Source organism: Myxocyprinus asiaticus, chromosome 40, assembly GCF_019703515.2.
Source record: "Myxocyprinus asiaticus isolate MX2 ecotype Aquarium Trade chromosome 40, UBuf_Myxa_2, whole genome shotgun sequence".
Lineage (NCBI taxonomy): Eukaryota > Metazoa > Chordata > Actinopteri > Cypriniformes > Catostomidae > Myxocyprinus > Myxocyprinus asiaticus.
The window spans coordinates 34,748,495-34,774,593 of NC_059383.1; the positions used below are offsets into that span (position 1 = coordinate 34,748,495).

The window sequence follows — 26,099 nt, forward strand, 5'->3', positions numbered from 1 at the left end:
TCATGTTTATTTTGTCAGTGTGGTGTGTTTTAAATGATAAAACAACAAATTTACTGTACTGTTTAGGAATAAAGCATTTCCACTATTAAATCTATTAAGTTATGTGACTAAGTTTAGTAGTTTATTTCAGTTCAGTAAGAAGACACTGGGACACAAATGGTACATAAATGGTGTCCTTTATTCAGAAAGATGTTCCATTTAACCACTTTATGTTTGTGTTTGTGTTTGTGATTTTGTTTTATTTTTTATTTATTCCTTTTCCCATACAGGTCACATTTAAAAGATTATTTATTTGTTTTGTAAGCCTCCAGGCTGAGAAGACAAACAAAGAAGGAATGAATAACACGACAGTGAACCTCACCACGCCTGAAGCATTCTCAAACTCCACAAGTCTTTCTATTGATATAATGACCAGGCTGGAAATTTGTGTGGGGATCATCAATTTCCTGTTTGGTCTTCCTGCACACTCATATGTTATATGGCTCATTGTCTCAGGAACAAGAAATGAAGTTGCATCAGGATTCTTCAACCTCAATCTCTCTGTCTGTGAGATTGGTAACTGTCTGAATAGTTTCTTGACTGTAATGGATTGTGTTCACTCGTTTTCTAGTCTCAAGGTTTTAACAAATTTCACTTTGGGACTAGCCATCACTGGTCGTCCTGTGTTTCAGTGTCTGATCTGTGTTGAGCGTTACCTTGCAGTGGTTCATCCTGTAACCTTTCTAAAGTTCAAACCTCTCAGATACAGAGTGATCTGTTCCACTGCTGCCTGGATAATTAGTCTGGGCTCCTGTTTTAGCATGTTAAGTGTAGTATCACAAAACAAATATATTAGTGTATGGTTCTTCTCTATGCAGTTCCTAATATGTATCTCTGTTCAGTTGTTTTGCCTTTTGGCTGTTCTCAGAGCTCTGAAGCAGTCAGGACCAGGAGAGAGAGGGAGAGAAAGAGAGGAGGAAAACCACATGAAGAGAAGAGCGTTTTATCTCATTCTAATAATTACTGTGAGCATGGTTGTCATATATGGACCATTTATTATCTCAGGGTTGTTTTACATTCTGACACAACAGTTTATTTCTGAGAGTTTCACTGTTGGATTTATTTGCTTTATTCTGGCTGGTTTTGTACAGCCTGTTCTTTATCTGCAGCGGACTGGAAAACTTTCATGCAGTTGTTCACTTTAAAACCTGCCAATTCAATGTTTTTCTTTTCTTATTGTGTGCATCATGTCCTATAATGTAAAAAAAAAAAAAAGTTCTGTAAGATGCATTTGTCTGTTCCAGTTTTTACTCAGTTAAAGGGATAGTTTACCCAAAAATGAAAATTCTCTCATCATTTACTCACCCTCATGCCATCCCAGCTGTGTATAATTTTCTCTCTACTGCAGGACACAAATGAAGATTTCTAGAAGAATATCTCAGCTCTGTATGACCATACAATGCAAATGATTGGTGGCCAGAATTTTGAATCTACACAAATCACATAAAGGCATAAAAAAAGTATTCCATAAAGACTCCAGTGGTTAAATTCATATATTCTGAAGTGAGATGATAGGTGTGAGTGTAAAACAGATCAATACTTAAGTCCTATTTTTCTTTAAATCTCCACCTTTGACCAGCGAGAAACCACCAGTTTGACCACCAGCAAGTGGCGATATGCACGAAGAATGCAAATCACCAAAAAGCAAAAGAAGAAGAATGTGGAAGTGAAAATGAAAGTGGAGATTCATGGTAAAAAAGGGCTTAAATATTGATCTGTTTCTCTCTGCAGTTCCTACTCCTCTTCTCCATTCAGTTGTTTTGCCTTTCGGCTGTTCTCAGAGCTCTCAAGCAGTCAGGACCAGTGTTGGGTAATGCTACTTTTAATAGTAACTTGTCAGAATGTTGCGTTACTTCTTAAAAAGTAACTAAATGAATTAAATAGTTACTTATAATGGAAAGAAAAACGTTAAGTTACTTTTGCATTTCTTTTGAGTTACTTTTTCTAATCATCACTCTTCTGCTGTGCATTCAATACAAATACAAGAGATATGTAGAGACATTACAGGTCATGCTATCTATTGTACAATACTCACGTCAAAACAACATACCAAACAGATATTTAGAAAGTCTACAATCAGTAGGTCTTCACGTCATATTTATAATAAAGACTCAATAACTGGAATATGCATGATTTGTTTCTCCATCAACATGGCAGCCAACATGAATAATGAAGAATAACCACTGTCTTACCTAAAGCAGCAAAGTCCAACACTTGAACCTGCATCATATATGTCATCAAGTGCTGTGCCCATCGACAATGCCAGAGTCAACTTGAGATGTTTTTCAAAAGTAAGGATAAAATTCAGTGGGGAATGCCAACCTAACATGTTCAAGGAATAAGACTGATGATGAATATCTCAGAAATCATCTCAGTGCACGTTTGTTTTGAGCTGATCCACGGTGTGTACAGACGCCACTGGTTGATCGCATACAACTGCAAACGCGCATGTTGATACAACTTGAATGGAATCATTTTTAATGCCACCAAATGTCATCAAAACTTTGTTTCACGAATCAAATTACTTGTTTATTATAGAACAAAAATGTCAAATATTTTTGAGAAATTAAGAAATTTTGTCTGTGTACACAAACCAGTACGTTGCTCGCAGCTGCTGATCCAGAGTCAGCTTTTCTCATCCCATTCTCCCAGTTAAGGGGAGCTGTTTCACGGAGCAGTTCAGCAGCGTAAGTCAGTAAATTGAGCGAGTATTTCACCCTGTATATCATGCCATGGCCAGTGGAAGACTAGTCTTATAATCCCTCTGCCTAAATGCGTTTACTGATTTATTAATGCAGTGTGTATTAACACATGAATCAATCACATTTCACTCAACTGAAAGTTGAATGTTAAATGCTTTAACACAGAGCAGCACGGATGCTGCTGAGAAGTAGTTACGGGTAGCTTTAAAACAAAGCAATCTGGATGCACAAACAGTCAGCGATCATTTCACGTTGTATGTATCTGTATAATCATGCTGTGGCCATGGGAAGACTTCTCTGGCTTATGCCTCTGCTATATTATACCACGAAAATGTGTGTTTACACACTTTTAAATGCAACTTACATAAATCAGTCGTGAGAATTAAAGTATCTCTTACCCGACTTTTGCCTTATGAGAGCACATTTCTTATCTCTTGCTGTGATTGTCATGACAATGGCAAAGTTTATGACGGCTTTTTAAGCTCCAGTGCATAAAAAAAATCCACCGCAGTAAATTATGAGTACAACTGGATTCCACTGAAGCATTCAGATTTACATTCCTTTACCAGAAATATTTTGCCAAACTCTCCTGCCTCAATTCTTTACAAAACTTGCAATTGTGATATTTTACAAAATTAAGTTACTTTACTCATTAATAATGTTTTTACTCTAAGGAAAAAAACAGAATTGTTTTTACACTGGGCGACAGACAGCAGCTTTTTGTGATACATTGTTTCCCGCAACTGTAATAATTCCTGTGTAAATAAACTTTTTGCACCTTTACTGCATTAAAAAGTCTTTGTAAATGTACCTTTTTTATAAACTGCTTATGCCACTACAAATGTGGCTCCAGTGTAATCCTCTGTCATTCACTTTTGAGAGAAGTCCCCCACTGCAAACTGACCTACTACAAACTGATTAAGTTTATTCTGGGTGTGTTTATCAGATATGGCTGTGAAATGGGTTTTGTGTACATATGTCTTTTGTAATGTGTGTGTATTTTATTATTTTTTTTTTATTATTTTTTTTTTTTGTGAAGTCTTGTGCTTTCAGTTCCTCTTGTTCCTGTTTCTTGTACTTATTGATTTGACACCATGGGAGAAAATTGCCATCCGTAGTTCCTGCCAGTCTACTCTGCCTTACAGGCTCCATATGTTTAGGAGTAGGGTAGGCATGGGGTTAGGGCATCTGCTGCCTGCCAGGAACAAACCGTGGCCCCAATATACAATGGGCTTGATTTGAGGTGTTTTCTGTTTGTTGTTCATCAATGTTTTATAGCCCATATGTTTGCCATTATCATTTTGTCAGTTATTGCTGTGTGTAACTTGGTTTAATTTGTAGTTTTCCTGTGTGCATTGTCTCTGGTTCTTGTTCATGGTCTTACAATTGTGTTTCGTTGTACTTTTTAGTGAACAATAAACACTGCATGTATAATTTGCTTTTGCTAGCCCATGTTACAGGGTTTTATAAAGTAGTTGCTATTTTTTTTAATCAAACACTTCATCAATGACCCAGCGTAACCTTGTTCTGTTGCCACAGATATTAATGCAGTAAGCTTGACATCCTGTCAAAACACAGATATATAGTATGATCATATTTTTTTGAATGTTGGGTCTTCATTTGTCTCAGAAAATTTGCATATCAGGTGTTGAGTGTGTGCCACCTGTGGAAGCCCAGTCTCAGATTTATAATGATCATTTGGGAAGACCGAACACTAAATTCTTTTTTTCAAAATTTACCCTGATAATTAATGCTAATAAAATATACTTTTATTCTCATAACTTTTGATAGCTAAATCTTTGGTTTTTACCCTTTAAGAAATATTGCATAATGACATTGTTCTCAAAATTAAAGCACAAAATAATTAGTACAATTCAAGACTGCAACTAAAAACAAGATGGAACGTGGAGCAATGTATTAATTCTCACAATAAGTCAAAATATTTTCTTAATCTTCACTGTTTTTTTCATGCATCATATTCCAAAAGATACTACAACAAAAACTACTAACTACTACTACTACTGCTATTATTATTTAGTTAAATTATTTTAGTAATTTTTCACAGAAGTAAAATAAATGTGTCTATTCAAATGTTTACTCGAATAGGCTTGTCTGTATTTTGAACCTTGCATTTATGTACTTTAAATATATACATATTTGGTTTTTAATGCGATGTTAGTTTAGAGTCCTTGATGAGGGGTGATTGGTGACAAGTGGTACTGATTAGAATTAGTAGTGAGTACAAGCCTGAAGGCAGATGAAGCAGAGAATGATGGAGGTGTGACACTACACATAAACAGACACATATCAAATGCAAGGTGTTTGTGATGCATGGTTAGTTTTTCTGACTATTAAAACATGAACAATACAAGATTAAAGATCAAACTCTTCAACTTTTTAATTATACGAGTGATTACAAGTCATCATAACATATTTTAAGGGTCATCATTTGTGTAAGATTAATTAGAATCCAGTTTTTGGTATCGAAAATGGACTGATACACTCTTCATCGCTCCAATGAACAGTCCTTTTTTTTTTGTCTTTTTCTTTTTTGTCTGCTTATTACATAAACATACAATGTGCTTGAAAAGACTCTTGAATGTAGCTGTTTGTGTGACGACTGATAATCGCTACTAATGTAAACAAATATGGCTGCACGCATCGAAGGAAGTTTGATGTGTTGAAGGTGCGTATATGAGCTATTAAATTTTTTATCATGGTATTTTGGTGATGAGTTGGATGTACAGTATGTGTATAAATTAAACTTATCCAGTGCTTCAAAAGACTATATGAGTAACTGTTTTAGTGAATATAAATTACAGGCGCTTGACCAGTGCAGCCTGAGTTGGCGTGAAAGCCGATTTGAAACTGCCAGCTTGTAACGTAACTGGCTGTTGCAGAAACACATACAGTGGTGGCCAAAAATATTGGCACCTTGGTTAAATATGAGCAAAGAAGGCTGTGAAAAAAACAAATCTGCATTGTTTATCCTTTTGATCTTTCATTAAAAAAAAATAAATAAATAAAAAAAAATCACAAAAATCTTTAATTGAAACAGTGGAAATATCTCATTATTAAATACATATTTTTCTCCAGCCATAATTATTGGCACCCTTTTATTCAATATTTTGCAACCTCCCTTTGCCAAGATAACAGCTCTGAGTCTTCTCTTATAATGCCTAATGAGGTTGGAGAACACCTGGCAAGGGATCTGAGACCATTCCTTCATACGGAATCTCTACAGATCCTTCAAATTCAGAGGTCCGTGTTGGTGGACTCTCCTCTTCAGTTCACCTCACAAATTTTCTATGGGGTTCAGGTCAGGGAACTGGGATGGCCATGGCAGAACATTAATTTTGTGGTCAGTGAACCATTTTTGTGTTGATTTCGATTGTTTGTTTTGGATCATTGTCCTGCCGGAAGGTCCAACCAGGGCCCATTGTAAGCTTTCTGGTAGAGGCAGCCAGGTTTTTATCTGTTGGTATTTGTTAGAGTCCGTAATGCCATATATCCGAACAAGATATCCAGGACCTCTGGCAGAAAAACAGCCCCATAACATTAAAGATCCAGCACCACATTTAACCGTGGGCATTGAGTTTTACTTCATCTCTGTGTGCACCAAACCAATCTCTGGTGTTTGCTGCCAAAATGCTCTTTTTTTTTTTTTTGTTTCATCTGACCATAGAACCCGGCTGCATTTGAAGTTCCAGCAGTGTCTGGCAAACTGAAGACACTTGAGTTTGTTGTTGGATGAGAGCAGAGGCTCTTTTTTTTTTCTTGAAACTCTTCCAAACAACTTGTGGTGATGTAGGTGATAGTCTAATAGTCTTTTTTTTTTTTTTTTACTTTCTGACCCCAAGACCCAACTAATTTATGCAATTCTCCAGCTGTGATCCTTGGTGATTCTTTTGCCATTTGGCCTCCTATCTGTGCGTGGAGACAATATAGACACACCTCCTTTTCCAGGCCGATTCTTAAGATCTCCAGTTGATTGGAACTTGTTAATTATTGCCCTGATGGTGGAAATGGGCATTTTCAATGCTTTGGCTATTTTCTTATAGCCACTTCCCATTTTGTGAAACTCAACAACCTTTTGCCACACATCAGAACTATATTCTTTAGTCTAACCCACTATGATTGATGATTAAGGGAATTTGGCCTATGTTACCTCATATTTATACCCCTGTGAAACAGGAAGTCATGGCTGAACAATTTCATGTTCCTAGTCACCCAGGTGCACTAAAAATATAAAATATGAATGGGAATATACTTCAAATATATTTTACTCATAAGAATTTCTAGGGGTGCCAATAATTGTGGTCAATGTGTTTTGGAGAAAAATGTTTATTTAATAATTATATTTCCCCTCTTTCAGTTGTTTTGCTTCATTTAAAAGACTTTTTTTTTTTTTTTTTTTTTTTTTTTAAATGAAAGATCAAAAGGATAAACAGTGCAGAGTTGTGTTTTTTTTTTTCTTTTTTTTTTTCTCCACAGCCTTCTTTGCTCATATTTACCAAGGGTGCCAATATTTTTGGCCACCACTGTATGTGTGATGCCCTTCTGCGGGGGCCCATTATTAACCGTCACATATGTGTGACGGTATGTACAACCCCAATTCCCAAAAAGTTAGGACAGTAGGAAAAATGCTAATAGAAACAAAAAGGAGTGATTTGAAAATTATATTCACACTTTTCTATATTGAAAGCACTATAACTAAACATTATATAATGTTTTACCATGTGAATTTCATTTTTTAATTATTTTTTAATTTTATTTTTTATGTACAGTAATTTCAAATCAGATGATTGCAACACTCCAAAAAAAAAAATAAAAAAGTTGAGACAGTCAAGTGTTTACCACTGTGAAACATCACCATTTCTTCTAATAACACTTATTAAGCATTTAGACACTGAAGACAAAAGTTTAAGTTTAAAAAGTGAGTGGAATTTTCCCCCATTCATCCATTATGCAGGTTTTCAGCTGCACAAATATACGGGGTCACTTGCCTAGTTTCCATCCACTATTTTGTTACAGACAAAGTGAAAATGCCTAAAACAAATTTTGTGAAATTTGCCATCTTCTGACTGTTTCCATTCAAATGGCCTTTTATCGATAAAAATGGTGTGCAAGATGACGTCATGCCTAAAAAAACACTTTGTCGCATAAGTTTTGGTTTAACGCAAAAGAAATGTGCCCTTAAGCCGTTTCCATACAGAAATGTGTGTTTAACGCTAATTTGCCTCCCAGATGTCCCTAATTTTTTCCTCTGAAATTCTGGTAAATGGGGAGAGTATTGAGACAATTCATTGAAATTAGCCAGCTTACTGTCATTTTAATTTCACAAATAAAAGCAATCAGAAGAGAAAGAATAGCAATCAAAAGGGAGCAGTTGCCCTTCTGATAGGACTGTAATATTGGTCCTGATATTGCGCCTATCGTAGGTACCGACCCGAAAGCGAATCATCATTGCCCTGTTCAAGCTGGTGACCTGCATCATGTAGTGGGAGAAACTTTTGGTCTAAGTATAAGGACCATCCATCTATGTGTATATATGCTGTGTGCACAGCTATTAAAGAAAAACTGATGCGGTGTAATATCAGGGTTTACATATGATACATTCCTGATATTCAATATGATATTTTGGACAATCATCTAATCTAAAGCATTGCCATCACAACTTCATTGTGTCCTGCATATTTGTCCAGCAACTTTTAACGACCAACTGAACTTGATTGTCATCTAAAATTAATTTTAGCATCATATTGCAATTGAAATTTTCTGAAGAAGCTCAGCAAATGCTATCCGAGGTAAAGAGGTTTAGATTTAAAATATTTAAAAGTTTTAAATGTTCAAAAGCTCTTTTTCTGAAAGTGAACTCCGCATTGGACAAATAGTTCTGATAGTTTATAGTCTTGAAAAAAGTGTAGAACATTCTGAGAACGTCATTCAGCCTACTTTTTTTTGTCTACAGAACAGAGTAAAGCCAATTTAAGTTTGTGTAAAAAGGCATATATAGGTCTATATAATTATTATTTTTTTTATTTTTATTTTTTTTTCATTTGGTAATTTATTTAATTTAATACAGGGAATTTTGCCGGCATTTTTTCAAAAGTAAGCTAAACAATAATTTAATAGAATTGGGCTATATGTTAGTGTTCCAAAAAATCACACTGATGTTTTTCTCCTAGTATTGTGTATTTATTTTTAATTTTAAATGTCTTTGTGCACAGAAATATGTTTTATTGTATTGTGGGCTAATTCTGTGACTGCCGTATGTTATTTTGAATGGTGTGAAAAAGCAACTTTAATAAATAAATTGATGGCTACCACGATTAAATTAATCATAAAGAGTGGCCATACATTTGTTCTCTGTGCACTTGTCGATGTGCATTACGAGATATTTGTGTTGGCACTCCTGGAAGTGTCATGTTTGCAGCATCGGATCTGTGCCATGCCTTTAAGATCAATCCATAATCACATACAATAAATTGGATTTTACAGATGTATACCTTGTTGTCATGATTAACACAAGCTAACTATTGGTGTAAACTCTGTCATGTGACACTACATTTTTGCATTAATGCCAATTTTCTGGACAAAAAGTGTTTCCAAACCAGTTTTTCGCAACATTTGAAGTATCGACATAAAGTTTGTGCGCTAGAGTTAAACGGAAAAATATTATGTCGACACATTAGCGTTGATTTGTGTTTCCATCAGTTTTATTTTGATGCGCTAAAACTTTTTCTGCAAAAAATCCTTGGATGGAAACGTAGTTATTGTTGCTGTGCTATGTGCGTCATAATGCACCACACATTCTCAACTGGAGATGGTCAGGACTGCAGGCAGGCTAATCTAGCACCCGCAGTCTCTGCTTATTTGGCCAATATGTGGTTTGATGTTCTCCTGCTGAAAATTCCGTGACGGCCCTGGAGAAGATTGTGCTGGATGACAGTATATGCTGCTCCAAAATTTACATACCTGTCTGCATTAATGGTGCCCTCACAGATGTGTGAGTAAACCATGCCATGGGCACTGACACACCCCTGGCCCATACAGACACTGGCTTTTGAACCTGATGCTAATAACAGCATGGATGGTCCTTTTCCTCTTTGGCCTGGAGAATACGATGGCTGTGTTTTTCAAAAATGATTTGAAATGTGGACTCATCGGACCAAAAAACATGGTTCCACTGTTCTACTTTCCATCTCAAGATGAGGCTGAGCCCAAAGAAGTCGGCAGCACTTCTTGACAGTGTTGATGTAGGGCTTCTGCTTTTTATAGTAAAATCTTAACTTGGTGGTGAATGGTGGTGAAAGTGGTGAATGGTGTTGATTAACAAAGGTTTACTAAAGTATTTCCAAGCCCATGTTCATGAATATCCATTACAGATGAATGATGTTTTTTAAGACAGTGACGTCTGAGGGATCAGAGATGGTTTTTGTCTCGCCCTTTACGCACCGAGATTTGACCAGATTCCTTGAATTTTTTAACTATTTTATGCACTGTAGAGGGTGAAATGCCCCAAATCCTTCCAATTTGTCTGTGAAGAACATTGTTCTCAAAGTGCTGGATTATTTGCTGAAGCATCTGTTGGCAAATTGACAAGTTTTGAATGATCCTTGCTCTTGAAGTACTAGGCTGTTTTTGGAGGCTCCTTATATACTATGACACGATTGCCTCACCTGTTTAACATCTCTTGTTTCACATTGCCTTGCTATTATAATTTGTAAAATTGTTATTAGTCTTAAATTGCCCCTGTCTCAACTTGTTTGGAGCGTGTTGCAATCATCTGATTTGAAATTACTGTACATAAAAAAAATAAAAAATAAAAATTCATAAGAGAAAACCATATAATGTGTAGTTGTGGTGTTTTCAATTTAGCAAAGGGTGAATATAATTTACAAATCACTACTTTTTGTTTTTACTATCATTTTTTATACTGTCCCAACTTTTTTGGAATTGGGGTTGTATGATGGTAGGCATCTTTATACATCTTAAACTAGCTAGCACAGTAAACACATGATATGCACATTTTTGACTAAGCATTTAAAATTATGAGGAGAAAATACCGTACGTACCTGTGTTATGAGAAGATATCAGGTTTGATCCAACACTCTCAATAGTAACTCTTAATATGCAAAAAGGTGATGTTGATTAAGTATTTTAATTGAAAAAACAAACTGCACACACACACACACACACACACACACACACACACACACACACACACACAATAGCAACCACTTATAACAACCATAATCTCATAAAAAAACAGAGCATGCCAAGATTAAATGACTTACCAGGTGTATTCACTTTAACAAACCACAATGACTATCATTCTGCATGATATAAAATGAATCAAAAGTTTGTCACCTGAGGAGTGAAGGCCCAGTGTCTCTCTGGTTGTATAAACTGGAAATCTCTGAACTGTGTTTTGAAGATTGACAACAAAACAGACACAAGGTTTTATGTGCTTGGCTTCATATGTACGTCATAAACATATGTCAAATAAAACAGCAGATATGGAAATATTTAAAGTAAAAATGACGTTATAAAAGACTTAAAGGGATAGTTCACCTAAAAATGAAAATTCTCTCATCATTTACTCACCATCATGCCATCCTAGGTGTAGATGAAACTGAAGACAAACAAAGACATTTAGAAGAATATTTCAGCTCTGTGGGTCCTCACAAAGCAATTGAATGTTGGCCAGAACTTTGAATCTCCAAAAATAACATAAGTCAGCATAAAAGTAATCCATAATACTCCAGTGGTTAAATCCATATCTTCAGAAGAGATATGATAGGTGTGGGTGAGAAATATTTAAGTCCTTTTTTACCATGAATCTCCACTTTCATTTTCACTTCCACATTCTTCTTCTTTTGTTTTTTGGTGATTCGCATTCTTCATGCATATCGCCACCTGCTGGTGGTCAAACTGGTGGTCAAACTGATGGTTTCTCGCTGGTCAAAGATGGAGATTTATAGAAAAATAGGACTTAAGTATTGATCTGTTTCTCACCCACACCTATCATCTCACTTCAGAATACATGGATTTAACCACTGGAGTCTTAAGGATTACATTTATTCTGCCTTTATGTGATTTGTGTAGATTCAAAGTTCTGGCCAACAATCATTTGCATTGTATGGAATTTACTGAATTTACTGTGCTGAAAAAGAATTGAGAAAATGAAAGGTAAGTGGCTTGTTTGAAGTTGCTACTGTCGGTGTTGTTTTAACTAATCGAATTAGCTATTAGCTAATGAATGAAGTATCGCTGGATAATAGTGAACCCATGTGAATGAGGCATCCAGAATTTATTTAAAATCATTCTTAAGCTTGTCATGCTCCCAGCATTTTTTCCAGGTGGAGAAAATGGATCATTCAAAAATTTCTCTCATTGAAACTTATCATATTTGATAGTGTATTGCTAAACATTTTATGGTTGTAAATTTAAAGTTACCTCTTTTATTGGAGTATTTTGTGGTAATACCTGATTTATTCTTAAAATGACCTTAAACCTGAAGACACTATGTATTTTTTTCCTTAACATGTCAGTCAGCATGAGAGCCCTGAGCCTGCCTGGGGACCACTTAATTTTGTGGTAAGTGTAAAATAATGAGGTGCTACAATAGGGTTTGAAATGTATTCTGTATAGTTTAGTCTGGCTCTTATTGTAAGTCTATTGCATGTTCATGTAAAAGAAGGTAAATGTTAATTAACTTTAATTATCTAATGCGTATCATTTGTAATAGTACATGTAAGTTTATAAACTTTTAACAGCTTGCCGCGTAGGACATGAAGAATTTGGAAAAAGTTATTAAAATGCATCACAGGTGACTGGCATGCATGCCATTTCTAGAAAGTGGGCCAAGAACAGACCTTCATTTTTAAATCACTCTGGGATTTTAAGGTAATTCAATTAACTTTTTTTTTCTTTTTTTTTTTTTCTTAATCTCATATTAACAGGTCATTGTATCCAAGTGGAGGATGTAGTGGGACGCATGTTTAGGTTGGCTGCACTCTTAATCTGCTGGAGTTACTGAGAGTAAGATGCAACCCTACAATGCTGATGGGTTTAGATCATGGTCTAGCTCAGAAACCTTAAAATCTGCCACTTTCCTGCCAAAGTTCTAATTGGCTTTAGCATAGAAAGGTTTAATTTATTTTAACCGGACAAAACATAAATGCATGCAAAGAATGCTGCATTGACCAAAATCTATTTACAGTAAACTCTCTCGACTAGTCACTAGTTGAGCTTTAAAATACTACTAATATAACTTTCATACTGTATGGATCCAGAAACTGAAAGAACAGACAGCATTGTGCCACTAACAACCACACATGCCGCTAAGTTCAGTGGCATGTGCAAATCTGTTATAAATCTGTTCTTTCAGTTTCTGGATCCATAGGGTATTAAAGTTTTATTAGTAGTTGGGTGAGTTTACTGTAAATAGATTTTGGTAAATGCTGCATTCCTACACATTCTCACGACTTTTCTAAATTTGGCTTATTCGTATGATATCGTGTGGCTGCACTCATTTGAGTTCCTACGACTTTCACTACAGCCAATGATGTCGCTGGACATCGTTTCTATCTAATATGCAACAATTACTTGCTTTTGTCACACACAACATCTTCCTATCATGTTTACACACTCTACTGATTGGTTAAGTTTAGATAAGGGGTTTGGGCAAGGGCATAATATTAATAAGTATATCCTTAACGCCTCGTGCGCTGAACTTGTGCTTCCGCTTTAGACATCCGGGAATTTGCACGTGATTAAGTCAGAGTTTATGCGAACAACATCGTGCGAGACCATACGAAATAGCCAACTCGTAAATTCTTAACGAATTTTCATGAGATCAGGTTGAGCATTCGTATTTGCATGCATTTGTTTTATCTGGTTAAAATCAATCAAACCTTACTATGGCAAAGGTTTGTGTTTAAAAACTGAATGTGCCAAGTTTCAGTAGCATTGGCACGTGCCACAAGATATAGCAGCAGGTGCCAATGGCACCAGAACGTATGATGCCATAATGAAAAATGTGTGGCACGTCTGGTAGTGACTGGCACATGCCATTGTATTTTGAGATACGTGGGTGACACTTGTGGAGTCGGCAGTTTAGACGGGCTATTTTGTTAGGGGAAAAAAAGGTAAGTGGCTTGTTTGATATTGTGTGTGTGTGTGTGGAATGCGCCGTCAGATCCAGCAGAGGTGAATGAACAGTAAGAATTCAGCTCAGTGAGCATGACCGTTCGGCACCGAAGAGAAAATCTGAATGAGTGGTTGCATACCAGCTCCTTTTATACCTGCATGTCTGGGGGAGTGGCATGCAAATACCACTCGCCAATTTTCATTGGCCTTTTATCAAAGACCAGAGGTGTCTCGGGCTCCCAAGAATGACCCCTAGTGTCACTACATCGACACAACGTCGAGTAGTGTAATGAAATTATATATAGTAATGAAAGTACTATTGACTGAATAGTATCTCAATGTAGGAATGATTACAAGTTAATTTAAAATACAGAAATCGAAGATAATTAATGTGGTTAAGTATTGGTGGCTTTAAATTTCATTTATGCAAACAATTTGGAGGAATTATAGATTAAGATATATATTTCTCTTTTGCTATTCTTTTTTACAATGTGAGAGGAATGGAAGTATACATTAAAGTATGCATTAATTAAATTGCCAGTTCATAGATGTCCAGGACACATGTGATTTCATCTGTGGGTGCCTTTCATATGTAATTCCAGACAAAGGACAAAAGGTGCCACTGTATAATCTTGTCATATTCCACATTGCTAGTCTACAAATGATCTAAGCCATACCTGAATGTAAATTATTGGTGGCAATTGTCCTTTCTCTCTCTTTAAATTTTACAGTTGTAGCCACTACTCTACATAGACTCAAAAGAATACAATTATACATTGGTGATCACAATCACATCTCTTAACCACACAAATATAATGAAAAGTTAAGCAGTTTAAATAGTTAAGCTGTCAGAGCACAGTGACCATTTTCAAAATAAAACGCTTATGTTGTTTAAGCAAAGTAATAAAAGACCAACATGAGTAATTAAATGACATTGGCTTTATTAGAAGAAAATAAAATACATTTCACGCATAACGTGCATTACAGCGGAACACGAGACAGACCTAAACAGCAGTGTAAAACAATCCATTTTGCTTATCTATTCAATTTAGGTGCGGGCAGCCTGCTAAAATCTAATGTCTGGATGCAACGTGCTTTATACAGTATGTCTGTGCACGATCACTACCGTTGACTAAACTGGCATGTATCGTTGACAGCGTCTACAATATGCCTTAAAATACAGTGGCATTTCAGTGGCACATGCCTTTAATGACCGGAAATGCCACAAAATTCAGAGGGATGTGCCACATAATCCAGTGGCATGTGCTACAACTTCTAGTGGCACATGCCACTCACAAGCGGATATGCCACCGGATGTGCCACAACTTCCAGCGGCATGTGCCAGAGGCACCAAAATGTAATATACCATACCACTAAATGTTAATACCACTTCTCAACTATAGATGGGTCCTATGCAAGAACTATTTTCATAAGGGCAAATACAAAACAGAATCAGGGTCTTTAATGCCTGGACATCAATGAATGGACCAAGCTGTCAGTTTACCTTAATGTGTTAATATCTTCTTTTCTAATGCTCTTTGATTATAGGAAAAAAATTTCACTGGCTTTTTTGTCTTCATATACTGTATTCCAACTGTAATTACTGTAAGTCATTTAGAACCTCACGAAGAGAGAAAAAAAAATCTGATCAATACTCTGTCTACCCACTATCAGAAATAATATATATATTATATATATATTATTGAAAATATAGAAATTGGGTGTGAAAAAGTTTTCAGGTGTTGTTAATATTGGTAAAGTGGCTAAATAAATAAATAAATAAATAAAATAAAATAATTTACTGTCAATTGTGAAATTAAATGGGGATCAAATGTTTTATTATTGCTAATTGCACTTATTGGTGCAACAAAATACTTTGAATATAAGCTTAGCCTATTACTGGATTCTGTCTTTTTATTTAAAGGCCCTGTATGTTGTCATCTGTAATAATAGTTATGTTTTCGTTCAATGCAACTAAAGCTATGATTTATTTATATATATATATATATATTATTTTCCACATACAAATAAACTGCATTTTATTTGCTATTCAAATATTTGAAACAATTTGAATGGAAGACCATCTGTGTTTTGTTTTTTGTTTTTTTACTTGAAATATTTGCATGAGTATTGTTTTATTTGACATGTCACATTTGATTTGCACATATAAATTTGGCACAGCTTAAGTTAGAAGTCAGAATACAAAACAGACAAGAGATTGATGTACTTCTAGACAATATGGACACTCAATCTGCAGGTGAGAAAATCTAAAAAAATCTATTTATCTATAATCTATAAATCTATAAATCTTATTTTCATGGAGTCTAAATTACAGCTCTGGAAAAAAAATAAATAAATAAATAAAAAATGAAGAGACCACTCCAAATGTTTTTTAAATCTGAATTTCTACATGTATGGCAGCCATTCCAGTGTCTGTTGAATTCCTGCTTGAATTTTTGAGCCAGGAGTGGCATAAAATCATCTAACAGCAATGTGAAAAACCGATGGAAAGCGTGCAAAAACGCATGAAAGCTGTGATTGAAAATCAGGGTTAATCCACCAAATATTGATTTCTGAACACTTCCTAAGTTAAAACATTAGTATTGTGTTATTTATAAATGAATAGGAACTTGTTTTCTTTTCATTATTCGAAGACTGAAAACACTGCATCTTTTTTGTTATTTTGACCAGTTGTCATTTTCTGCAAATAAATCCTCTATATTTTTATTTTGAATTTTTCCTCGGACACACTTTCAAAGCAAATGTTTTGTGAGCATCTGTGCTGAAAAGTCACGTAAGAAATGAATTACTCTACAGTGAACTCCACCACACCTGAAGCATCCACCATCTCCACAGCTCATTTCATTTGGCTACCAAGCAAATCAGAGATTTCTGTGTATATCATACATTTCCTGTATGGACTTCCTACCCACTCCCAGGGCCCTAGCAAGGAATTCTGGAACCCCTGACTGTATATTGTTCTGGGCCACTTTCATATGAAAATATACAGTTTAACATTTGTTGTGGGCCCCTAGAATCGTTACCACCTTTCACCCCATTAGCTACAACCCTGCCCTATATGACTTATTGATGACTGGAGTTGCATCAGGATCCTTTAGCCTAAATCTCTCTGTTTGTGAGATTGTTAGCTCTCTGAATAGTTTGTTCTTCGTACTGACATTTTGATTTCCATGTGTCAATGTGGTCGCACTGTTTGTGCAAAGTTTAGCCATCACCAGTCATCCTCTGTTACAGTGTTTGCTCTGTGTTGAGCATTACCTAGCAGTGGTTCATCCTGTAACCTTTCTGAAGTTCAAACCTCTCAGATATAGAGTGATCTGTTCCACTGTGGCTTGGATGATACCTTCTGGATCCTATTTGGTTTGCATGATTGGTTTAGTCTCACTCAACATTAATGTACAGAATGTACAAATGTGGTTCTTCTTGCTGCAGTTCCTTCTATTTCTCTCCATTCAGTTGTTCTGCTGTTTGGCTGTTCTTAGAGCTCTGAAGCAGTCAAGAGAGAGAAAGACAGAGAGAGGAAAACTACATGAAGAGAAGAGCATTTTATCTAATTTTAATAATTATTGTAAACATGTTTGTTATGTATCTCTAATGTACTTTTACCGGATTCATTGTTGTTTTGTCACAATGGTATATTCGGGCTCTTTAGTTTATTAGTTTTATTTGTTATTTGCTGTCTGGTTTTGTCCAGACTGTTCTTTAATTACACTGTGCTGAAAAATGATTCTTCCTCTGTTCTCCATGAATCTTAATGTATTGTACCATAAGTAAAATAGCCTATGTAATGTAAAAAAGTAAAAATGTTTAGTTATTTAACTTTTATAAATAGATGTCACCAAGCCAAATTGACTCACTCGTGCATCAATTCCTTGTCTGTCTCATTTATTTACATAAACATTAAGCATGTTCTAGGTGTGTTTATCAGATATGATATATGAAATGGATATTGAGAGTGGGCCATTGAGAGCTATTGCAAACTAAATCATCATGAAATCTAATTTACATGAAAAAGTCCGCATTTACAGGGCATGCAAATGGTAATTAATTTACACAGAATGGAACCCAAACCACAATTTGCAGAATATAAACTGCTTAAATCATTTGGTTTGTAACACTGCAGCAGAAGTAGATGGTAGAGGATCCATTTGCAGGATGGATTTATTAAGAATCAGGACAACAAAGCTGGCAATTGCAATAGGCAAAATAGTAACAAAGTTCAAAGGAGCATGAGGAGATTTTTAACCACCATAAGTGCAAAAAACAAAAGTTCACAGCCGTAGTAACACTGGTCATAAACAACAAAGAGCAGAATCTTAGGACAGTAAGTCCATGAACAGAACACACACACATATGCAGAGAGATAGCAAAGGTAATACTTCAAAAAGATGGACTAACCAATGGTGTTATAAAGAGGCCTAAGTAAGGGGAAGCGGAAGATGGATTAGTCTTAAAATTCAGGTGATGGCTCCCTCTGGTGAGCAGGAGGGTGAACCGCAGGCACAGATGTTACAAAATCTCCCCTTCTAGGAATGACTCCTCGTGGGACTCTAGGTCTGCCCCTAGGTCTGGGAGCGGGACAATGGGGATGACTTCTATGAAAGTCCTGGATTAGAGTCGGGTCTAATATGTCATCAGCCAGAACCCATGATCTCTCCTCCAGTCCATATCCTTCCCATTCAACCAGGCAGAGCACAAGTCGTCCACGCCTTCAAGAGTTCAGGATCTCTTTGACAAAATAAGCAGGGCTCCTGTCAATTAGAAGAGGAGGAATAGGACAAGTTTGCTTGGGAGATGCGGAGGGGTGAGCTGGTTTTAACAGTGAGACACGGAACAAAGGAGAGATTCTATAATTAGTGGGCAATTCACGGTGATATGTAACAGCATTCATACTTTGGAGAATCTTAAAAGGACCTACGTACCTAGGAGACAATTTCCTGCATGGTAGCCTAAGGTGCAGATCTCTGGTGGACAACCAAACCAATTTACCAAGCTGATAATCTGGATGAGCACATCTGCGTCTATTGGTCTGTAAGCGCTGATGTTGTATAGCCCTCTGCAGTTGAACATGGGCTGCATTCCAGGTCTCTTTGCTACTTATCCATTCATCCACTGCCGGCATCTCTGACGGTTCTCCCGACCAGGGGAACATAGGAGGTTGATAGCCCAATACACATTGGAATTGTGTTAGTCCAGTAGAATCATATGTTAGAGAGTTCTGGGCATATTTTGCCCAGGGCAGGAATCGACTCCATTCGTGATGATTTTGGCTACAAAAGGAGCAAAGGAATCTTCCAATCTCTTGATTAAGCCACTCAACTTGGCCATTAGACTGTGGGAGATAGCCTGACGTTGACAGATGTTAATATTAAGATGTTTACAAAAAGCCTTCCATACTCGTGACGTGAATTTTGGCCCCCTATCCGAAACTATGTCTTCCGGCAATCCATAATCATGAAAGACATGATTAAACAGTACCTCTGCCAACTCCATGGCGGTGGGAAGATCTTTCACTGGCACCAACTTGCAGGCCTTGGAGAACCGGTCAATGGCTGCTTTTACGATTGTGTATTTCTCAGAAGGAAGGTCAGTGATGAAATAGATGGTCACATGCGACCAAGGATGTCATGGGATGAGCAAAGGCTTGAGTAGGCCTGCAGGAAGCTGTTTGGGGGTACATGACTGAGCACAGATAGTACAACATAGTTAGTAATGTCCCGGTTCATGGTAGACCACCAGAAACAATTCTTGATTAACTTTATAGTTCGATGGATGCCTAGGTGACCAGAACTGAGGGAAGTATAAACCCAGTGCATTACCTGCCTTCTGTGTGTTTGTGGTACAAAGATCTTAACCTGTGAGCATTCTACAGGAGGGGGGTTGGTTTGATGGGCCTGTTGAATATTGTCCATGATCTGCCATCTAATGGCTGCTACAATAAGAGATGAATAAGAGAAAAAAGCACAAGAAAATAGTTTAGCTGAGTACCGTGACGTTGGGATAGGACCGCCCGATGCAACTCTGATGCATCCACTTCGACCACAAAGGCTGGGAAGGTTGGGGTCTTGATGTTTCAATATTGGGGCTGATGTAAACCTTCTCTTAACTCTTTCACATCTACGATCAAACCGGTGTAATAACACTAGGCTGGGCTCAGACGTGTTTGATCGAACCTGTGCAATCTGCATTTGTGCTGCTGTTTACAAGCAAAAGTGGGACTGAAGCAGTTGTCGTAATGAACCAGCTGCTCAAATAGTTCTTTCAACATCACAATATCTTTATTTTTATGTGTTACATTCAAACAATCACTAAATAAAAGTTTAAAGCTGTTACCGTCAGAGTGCACTGTTTTGATGCAGTGCTGCGGTCATGTTTTCTGACATCAAACAAAAAATATACAAACTAGTCATTCCACTCGAACTTTCTCCCATTCCATATGTCACAACAACTTCCGGGGCTGGGAAAGTGGAAGGGATAGGTTTTTAGAACCTTCAATGCTCCTCCTTTTGTATGCTTTTATGAAGAGACAAACTCTGAATGACATTTTGCATTGCAACAAAAATGGCGGCATGCATAGCTGACAAGCATGTATGGATTGTATCTTATCTATCATAATCAATCATTATAAACATCTAAAAAACACATTATATGTTTGATAATATACAGTATAATCTGACCTTAGGTTCACCTGCTGTGATATTATCTGTCATCCAGTGCATCTGCTGTGAAGTATAAGTTAAGATTTGTTTTAATTACAGAGTGCATTAAAGAACTCACTTGACGCTGCACAAGTCTGTGTTTGTAGTTTGCTAGCCTTCTTACCATTGTTTATTCCTCTACGTTCTTCATTTTATACTTTGCCATTTTACCATGTGCTTAGTTTTTTTTCTGCTTTTCTACTGTTTCAACTGGGTGTATATTACTGCGTGCATTAATTTTCTCCTGTTTTTTACACAGATTATTGCATCAGTCTTAAACCTCTGCTGATCAGGAACTACCACAACAACAGCAAACAATTGTGTGAGGGATTCACATCAATCTCAAACCCTCGCCGCTCAAGAACCACCACCACAACAACAACAAACAAACAATTGCAGTAAGTCATGGCATTTGCTCAAGTTATTGTTTCCTGCATTGCATGCCACATGTTTACTATAGCTTCTTCCATCAGCAAGCAACACACACACTTTGGTTCTGGCTATAAAGCAGTCTCTGTGGCATACACGCTCAGCAAAGCAACACCACTCTCCCGTTGCTGTTAGAATTTCCAATCGATTCTTCCCACTCAGTGATGCACCCACTGAGAATCATGTTGAAAGAGCCCTTGATATAGGGGATTCTATTGTAAGGAATGTGGAAATAGAGACTCCAGCCACTACTGTTAAATGCATTTCGGGGGCTCAGGTGTCTGACATCAGATCAAATTTACAAGTGCTGGCTAATTCTAAACATAGATTTTCTAAAATTGTTATTCAAGTCGGCACTAACGATGTCTGGCTTTGCCAGTCTGATATCACTAGAGATAATGTAAAAGAGGTGTGTGAACTTGCAAAAACGATGTCAGACACTGTAATATGCTCTGGCTCCCTCCCTGCTCATCGTGGTGACGAGGTTTATAGTAGATTAGTGTCACTGAATGGGTGGATTCCTGAGTGGTGTCCGGAGAAAAGTATAGTCAGTAGAATTTGAATTTGTCTCTCTTTAGCAAGTCAGTAGAACTGACTTGCTAAAAAGAGACAAATTCCATCCCTCCAGGGAAGGTGCCGCTCTCCTCTCTAGTAATTTGGCTCATAGTTTTAATAGTGATAGTATTTGACTAACTGGGGCCCAGCTCAGGAAGCAGACAGAATGGCTTAACCATCTGTCTGCAAGCTACCTTGAGACGTCACACAGGTCACATAAACTACAACACATAGACTGTAGCACCTAGATATCACATAGAGACTGTGTCTGTTCCCCGAACTACCAAACACAAACCACTCGCTAAATAATTTAAAAATAGAAAAACACTGATTAAGGTCAAACTTGAAAATAGCAAAAAAAAATTGAAGCTAAACATATAAAGATAGGGCTACTAAACATTAGATCTCTTTCAACCAAAGCACTAATTGTAAATTAAATTATTACAGATTGTGATGGAGTGGACCATCCCTGTTGGCTAAACAGCACTGGCACTCATACACACACATCAAACACTCCATTCATTCCCCTACTGCTATCCGCTTTTGGAGACATGGGTGCACATGCCGATCCTTAGTGCACAGACATTTTTTCTCACACATACATTTTCCCCTCTGTTTTCATACATTCCCGGTCATACACACACAATGTTGTTTGTTTATTTGTACTTACCTGTTTCATGTTTGTGTCAGTAGAGTCGGTCTTCCGGACTTTTCAGACTGTGTCGGTGGCTAACCCGAGCGCTCTCCAGTGGCTAACATTTATGATGTCACACCCATGTTGCGCCAATGCAGTGCCACCGGAAGCCGATGAAACCATGTCTGTGTGTTCTAAAGGGGAGAACAGTTATAGTTACCTGCAATATAAAAGATAATTAACATATATATATATATATATATATATATATATATATATATATATATATATATATATATATATATATATATATATATATATACTTACATGTGAGTAACACATTGGACATTGGTGCTATTGCGAGTTGGGCCATCATTTTTTTAAGATCCTGAATTTTTTTTTCACATCTCATAGTGGACTTTAATATCTACTGCTTCACATTTGGTGTCAGAAGTGGGATGGCCACCCACAAGATGGTGCAAAGAGGACAAGAAGCCAAAAGGGGCCAAGTGGAATCAGCTACTAAGGAGGATGTGAACTAGGATTCGGTGGAGATGTCATCATCGGAGGTGGCTAAAGACCTCCCATGCACTCCGTTTAAGTCCAGTTCACCCCAGCCCAGGCCAGTCACTGCAGAGGTGACAGCAACATCCGATGAGGGGATGGTGGCCCTGATGCATGTGTTCCTCAACTCAGAGTAGCAGAGGTAACAGAGATAACTGCTGAAGCTCCGGTGTATTTGTGAGTCCATCCTGCAGACTGTCTGGCCTGCAGCCACCCCGAGTGAGATCAAGAGCACACGGTTGGAACTCCCGATGCCAGCTCCATCAAGATCTGCTTCTGTGGAAGCTCCACCCCGAACAGCACCTGCCGATGACTCATTAGGAGATCTCATTCCAAGGAGACAACCAACGCCCAGATCCGAACCACAGATACAAGTCTTCCAGCAGGGGGAGGACATGGAGAACTTCCTACGCCAGTTCGAGCATCTGGCTAGGACCTGGATGTGGCCAGAGGAGGAGTGGAGCTGAAGACTTGTTCCATTATTAACATGACCTGCACTGGAGGCATTTCTCACATTGGACGAGGAGAAAGCTGAGGTGTACGAGGACCTGAACGAGATGCTGCTGGAAAAATTCAACATCTCACCGGAAATGTACTGCCAGTGATTCCGGGAGTCTACAGTGCCGGCTGGAGAATCACCAACGGAGTCTTATCACTGACTGCGCAACCTCCACCCTCGATGGGTTCGCGGAACAGTCATCAAAGGAGGAAATCGAAGAGTAGGGCTAAAACAATTAGTCGACGTTATCAACAATGTCGACAATAAAAAATTGTCAACAAACATTTTCGTTGTCAAATAGTCGTTTGATCTCATTTAACGTAACATGCAGTTCGTGCTTGACTGAGGAGAGGAAGAATTACACAGCTCACAGTCCAGATGCACTCTAACAGCTTCAGGTGATGTAGATCGCAAAGCCGGAACTCTTTAAAGGAAACACCCTGGTGTGACATCTTAAATGCAGTTATATTTAATGCTTTACAGCTTTATTAAAGTTCAAATAATACAAACGCAGATCATGTAAATAACTACAAACTCCGAAACTGGCATTTCTCTGTGAGGTCAGTGCCTCTTCTATGAGTTGCGCAAATGTCCCGATTTAATGGGGAGAGATTGAAACTGCACCCGGCTGATGCACACTCTAGCGCGGGTATGCTTGTCCCTCAACCGTGCACGCTTACTGCAGCTAGATTATAATGTGATGGCACGCGACTTATTGAATCATATTATATGTTTCACTGTGTATTTTGTATCATGAAGAAAACTGGCAACACGCAGCTTTATTAATAAGAGAAAGTTTGTTTTTTAGTGAGTTAAAGATGGATTGAAGTGAACAGAAAGGTGAGAGAGGTAGTCTTCGCCCTATTATACACTGCAACAAAATACATTTTTGATTTGTATTTGTTTTGTTTTTGTTTTGGCTTGTTTTCCAACATAAATATTTAAAACTCCTTTAAAACAACGTACATTTTCTTTAGCAGATATACTGCAGAAGAAAAATATTTTATCTGAGAATGTTGAATATAATATTACAAATAAAAATCTTTTTAAATATCTAAAAATCCTTTAAAAAAGATGCATTCACCTGTGAAGCAGCATATAAGATATTTAGACTAGCTTTTAGAGTATATATCTTGAATATAAATATATTTTGTCTTCAATGCACTCGCAGAAGTATAACAAAGTGAAAAAATACACTTCTAAAATGCACTTATATTTAAGAGACATTCTCTTAAAGCAAGTCTAAATAGCTTATATGTTGCTTCTTAAATAAATGTATCTTGTTTTAAGGATTTTTAGGCAATTTTAAATAGAAAACAAGACAAAAACACTTGATAACAATAGGATTTTTTGCAGTGATTTTCTTTACTGAATTAAACTTAATAAAAAGTATTTTTTGCCCTTTAATTCAGTGAATGTCATTTAGAGGTATTTTTAAAAGATGATTTTGTCCTCTTTCTTGTTAGCAAGCTCGTTTAATACAACCTTTTAAGTCAGGGCACAAGCTGAATAATCAGTTAAGAGCTACTGATTAATCATTCCAATAATCGCAGAATAGTCTAATAATTGTTCTAATAATCGTTAGATTAATCGATTATCAAAAATATCGTTAATTGTAGCCCTATCGGAGAGGCTATTATCCTGGAGCAGTTGCTACATGTGCTACCCTGGCACTGGCACATCACACTGGCAGTTGCTAAGCTGGAGCAGCAGTACGTCAATGCACACTGCGGTAGTCAACACTCTCAACCTCACCGAGGTAAAGTGCAATTATGCACCACACAAACTCGCAGACAATAAAGCTGAACTGAACTTGAACAAAAGCAAAGAACTGATTTGTAATCATTGTCAGCAGCCGGGGCACAAAGCAACAGTGTGTCCTGTTCACAAATTTAAGCTGACATGGTTCTGTTATGTCCCCAGAGAAGAGGACAATTGAGAAATTTCCATCTACTCAATTCAGACAAAACAGAGGTACAAATTATTGGACCAAAAACCTCAAAAAATAAGCTGCTAAAATATAATTTGACTCTCGATGGATGTACAGTTACATCATCTTGTACAGCGAAGAACTTAAGTGTTATATTTTACACCAATCTTTCCTTTGAAAATCAAATTTCCAATGTTTGTAGAACCTCAGAAATATTGCTAAGTTATGACACATGCTCTCTGTTGGTGATGCCGAAAAATGAATTAATGCGTTCATGACCTCAAGACTAGATTATTGTAATGCATTACTGGGAGGATGTCCTGCAAATTCAATAAATAAACTTCAATTGGTTCAAAATTCAGCAGCCAGAGTGCTGACCAGAACCAAGAAATATGATCGGATTAGCCCCATTTTATCATCGTTACACTGGCTACCTGTTAAATTTCATATTAATTTTTAAATTCTGTTAACTATGAACAGAGCTTTGAATGGTCTAGCTCAGCAGTACTTAAATCACGTTCATTACGATTGCAAAATTCTGGCCTGTTAATAGATCCTAGAATATCAAAATCCACAAAAGGAGGTAGATCCTTTTCCTATTTGTCTCCTAACCTATGGAATAGTCTCCCTAACACTATTTGGGACGCAGACACACTAAGTCTAGACTAAAGACTCATCTGTTCAGCCAGGCATACACCTAATTTATCCATCAACTCACAATTAGGCTGCTTTAGTTAGGTCTGCTGGAACCAGAAACATTTCTTATAATCTATAACTCTGCAATAAATTGAATGACATCTACGCTAATATTATTCTATTCGTTTCCCTGTCTCCCCGATTCATATCCTGAGGTTACCAGAGCCGGCCAGAT

At 37.1% G+C, this 26,099-nt stretch overlaps 1 protein-coding gene across 1 annotated transcript; it reads left to right on the forward strand.

Annotated features, from left to right (window-relative positions):
- Positions 1-335: 335 nt before the first annotated feature.
- On the forward strand, positions 336-22,777 carry LOC127430949 (G-protein coupled receptor 4-like). The gene is made up of 3 exons (XM_051681079.1): positions 336-1,013; positions 1,771-1,849; positions 22,650-22,777. Exons 1-3 carry the CDS (start codon positions 336-338, stop codon positions 22,775-22,777), a joined length of 885 nt encoding a protein of 294 aa, XP_051537039.1.
- The last annotated feature ends 3,322 nt before the right edge of the window (positions 22,778-26,099 follow it).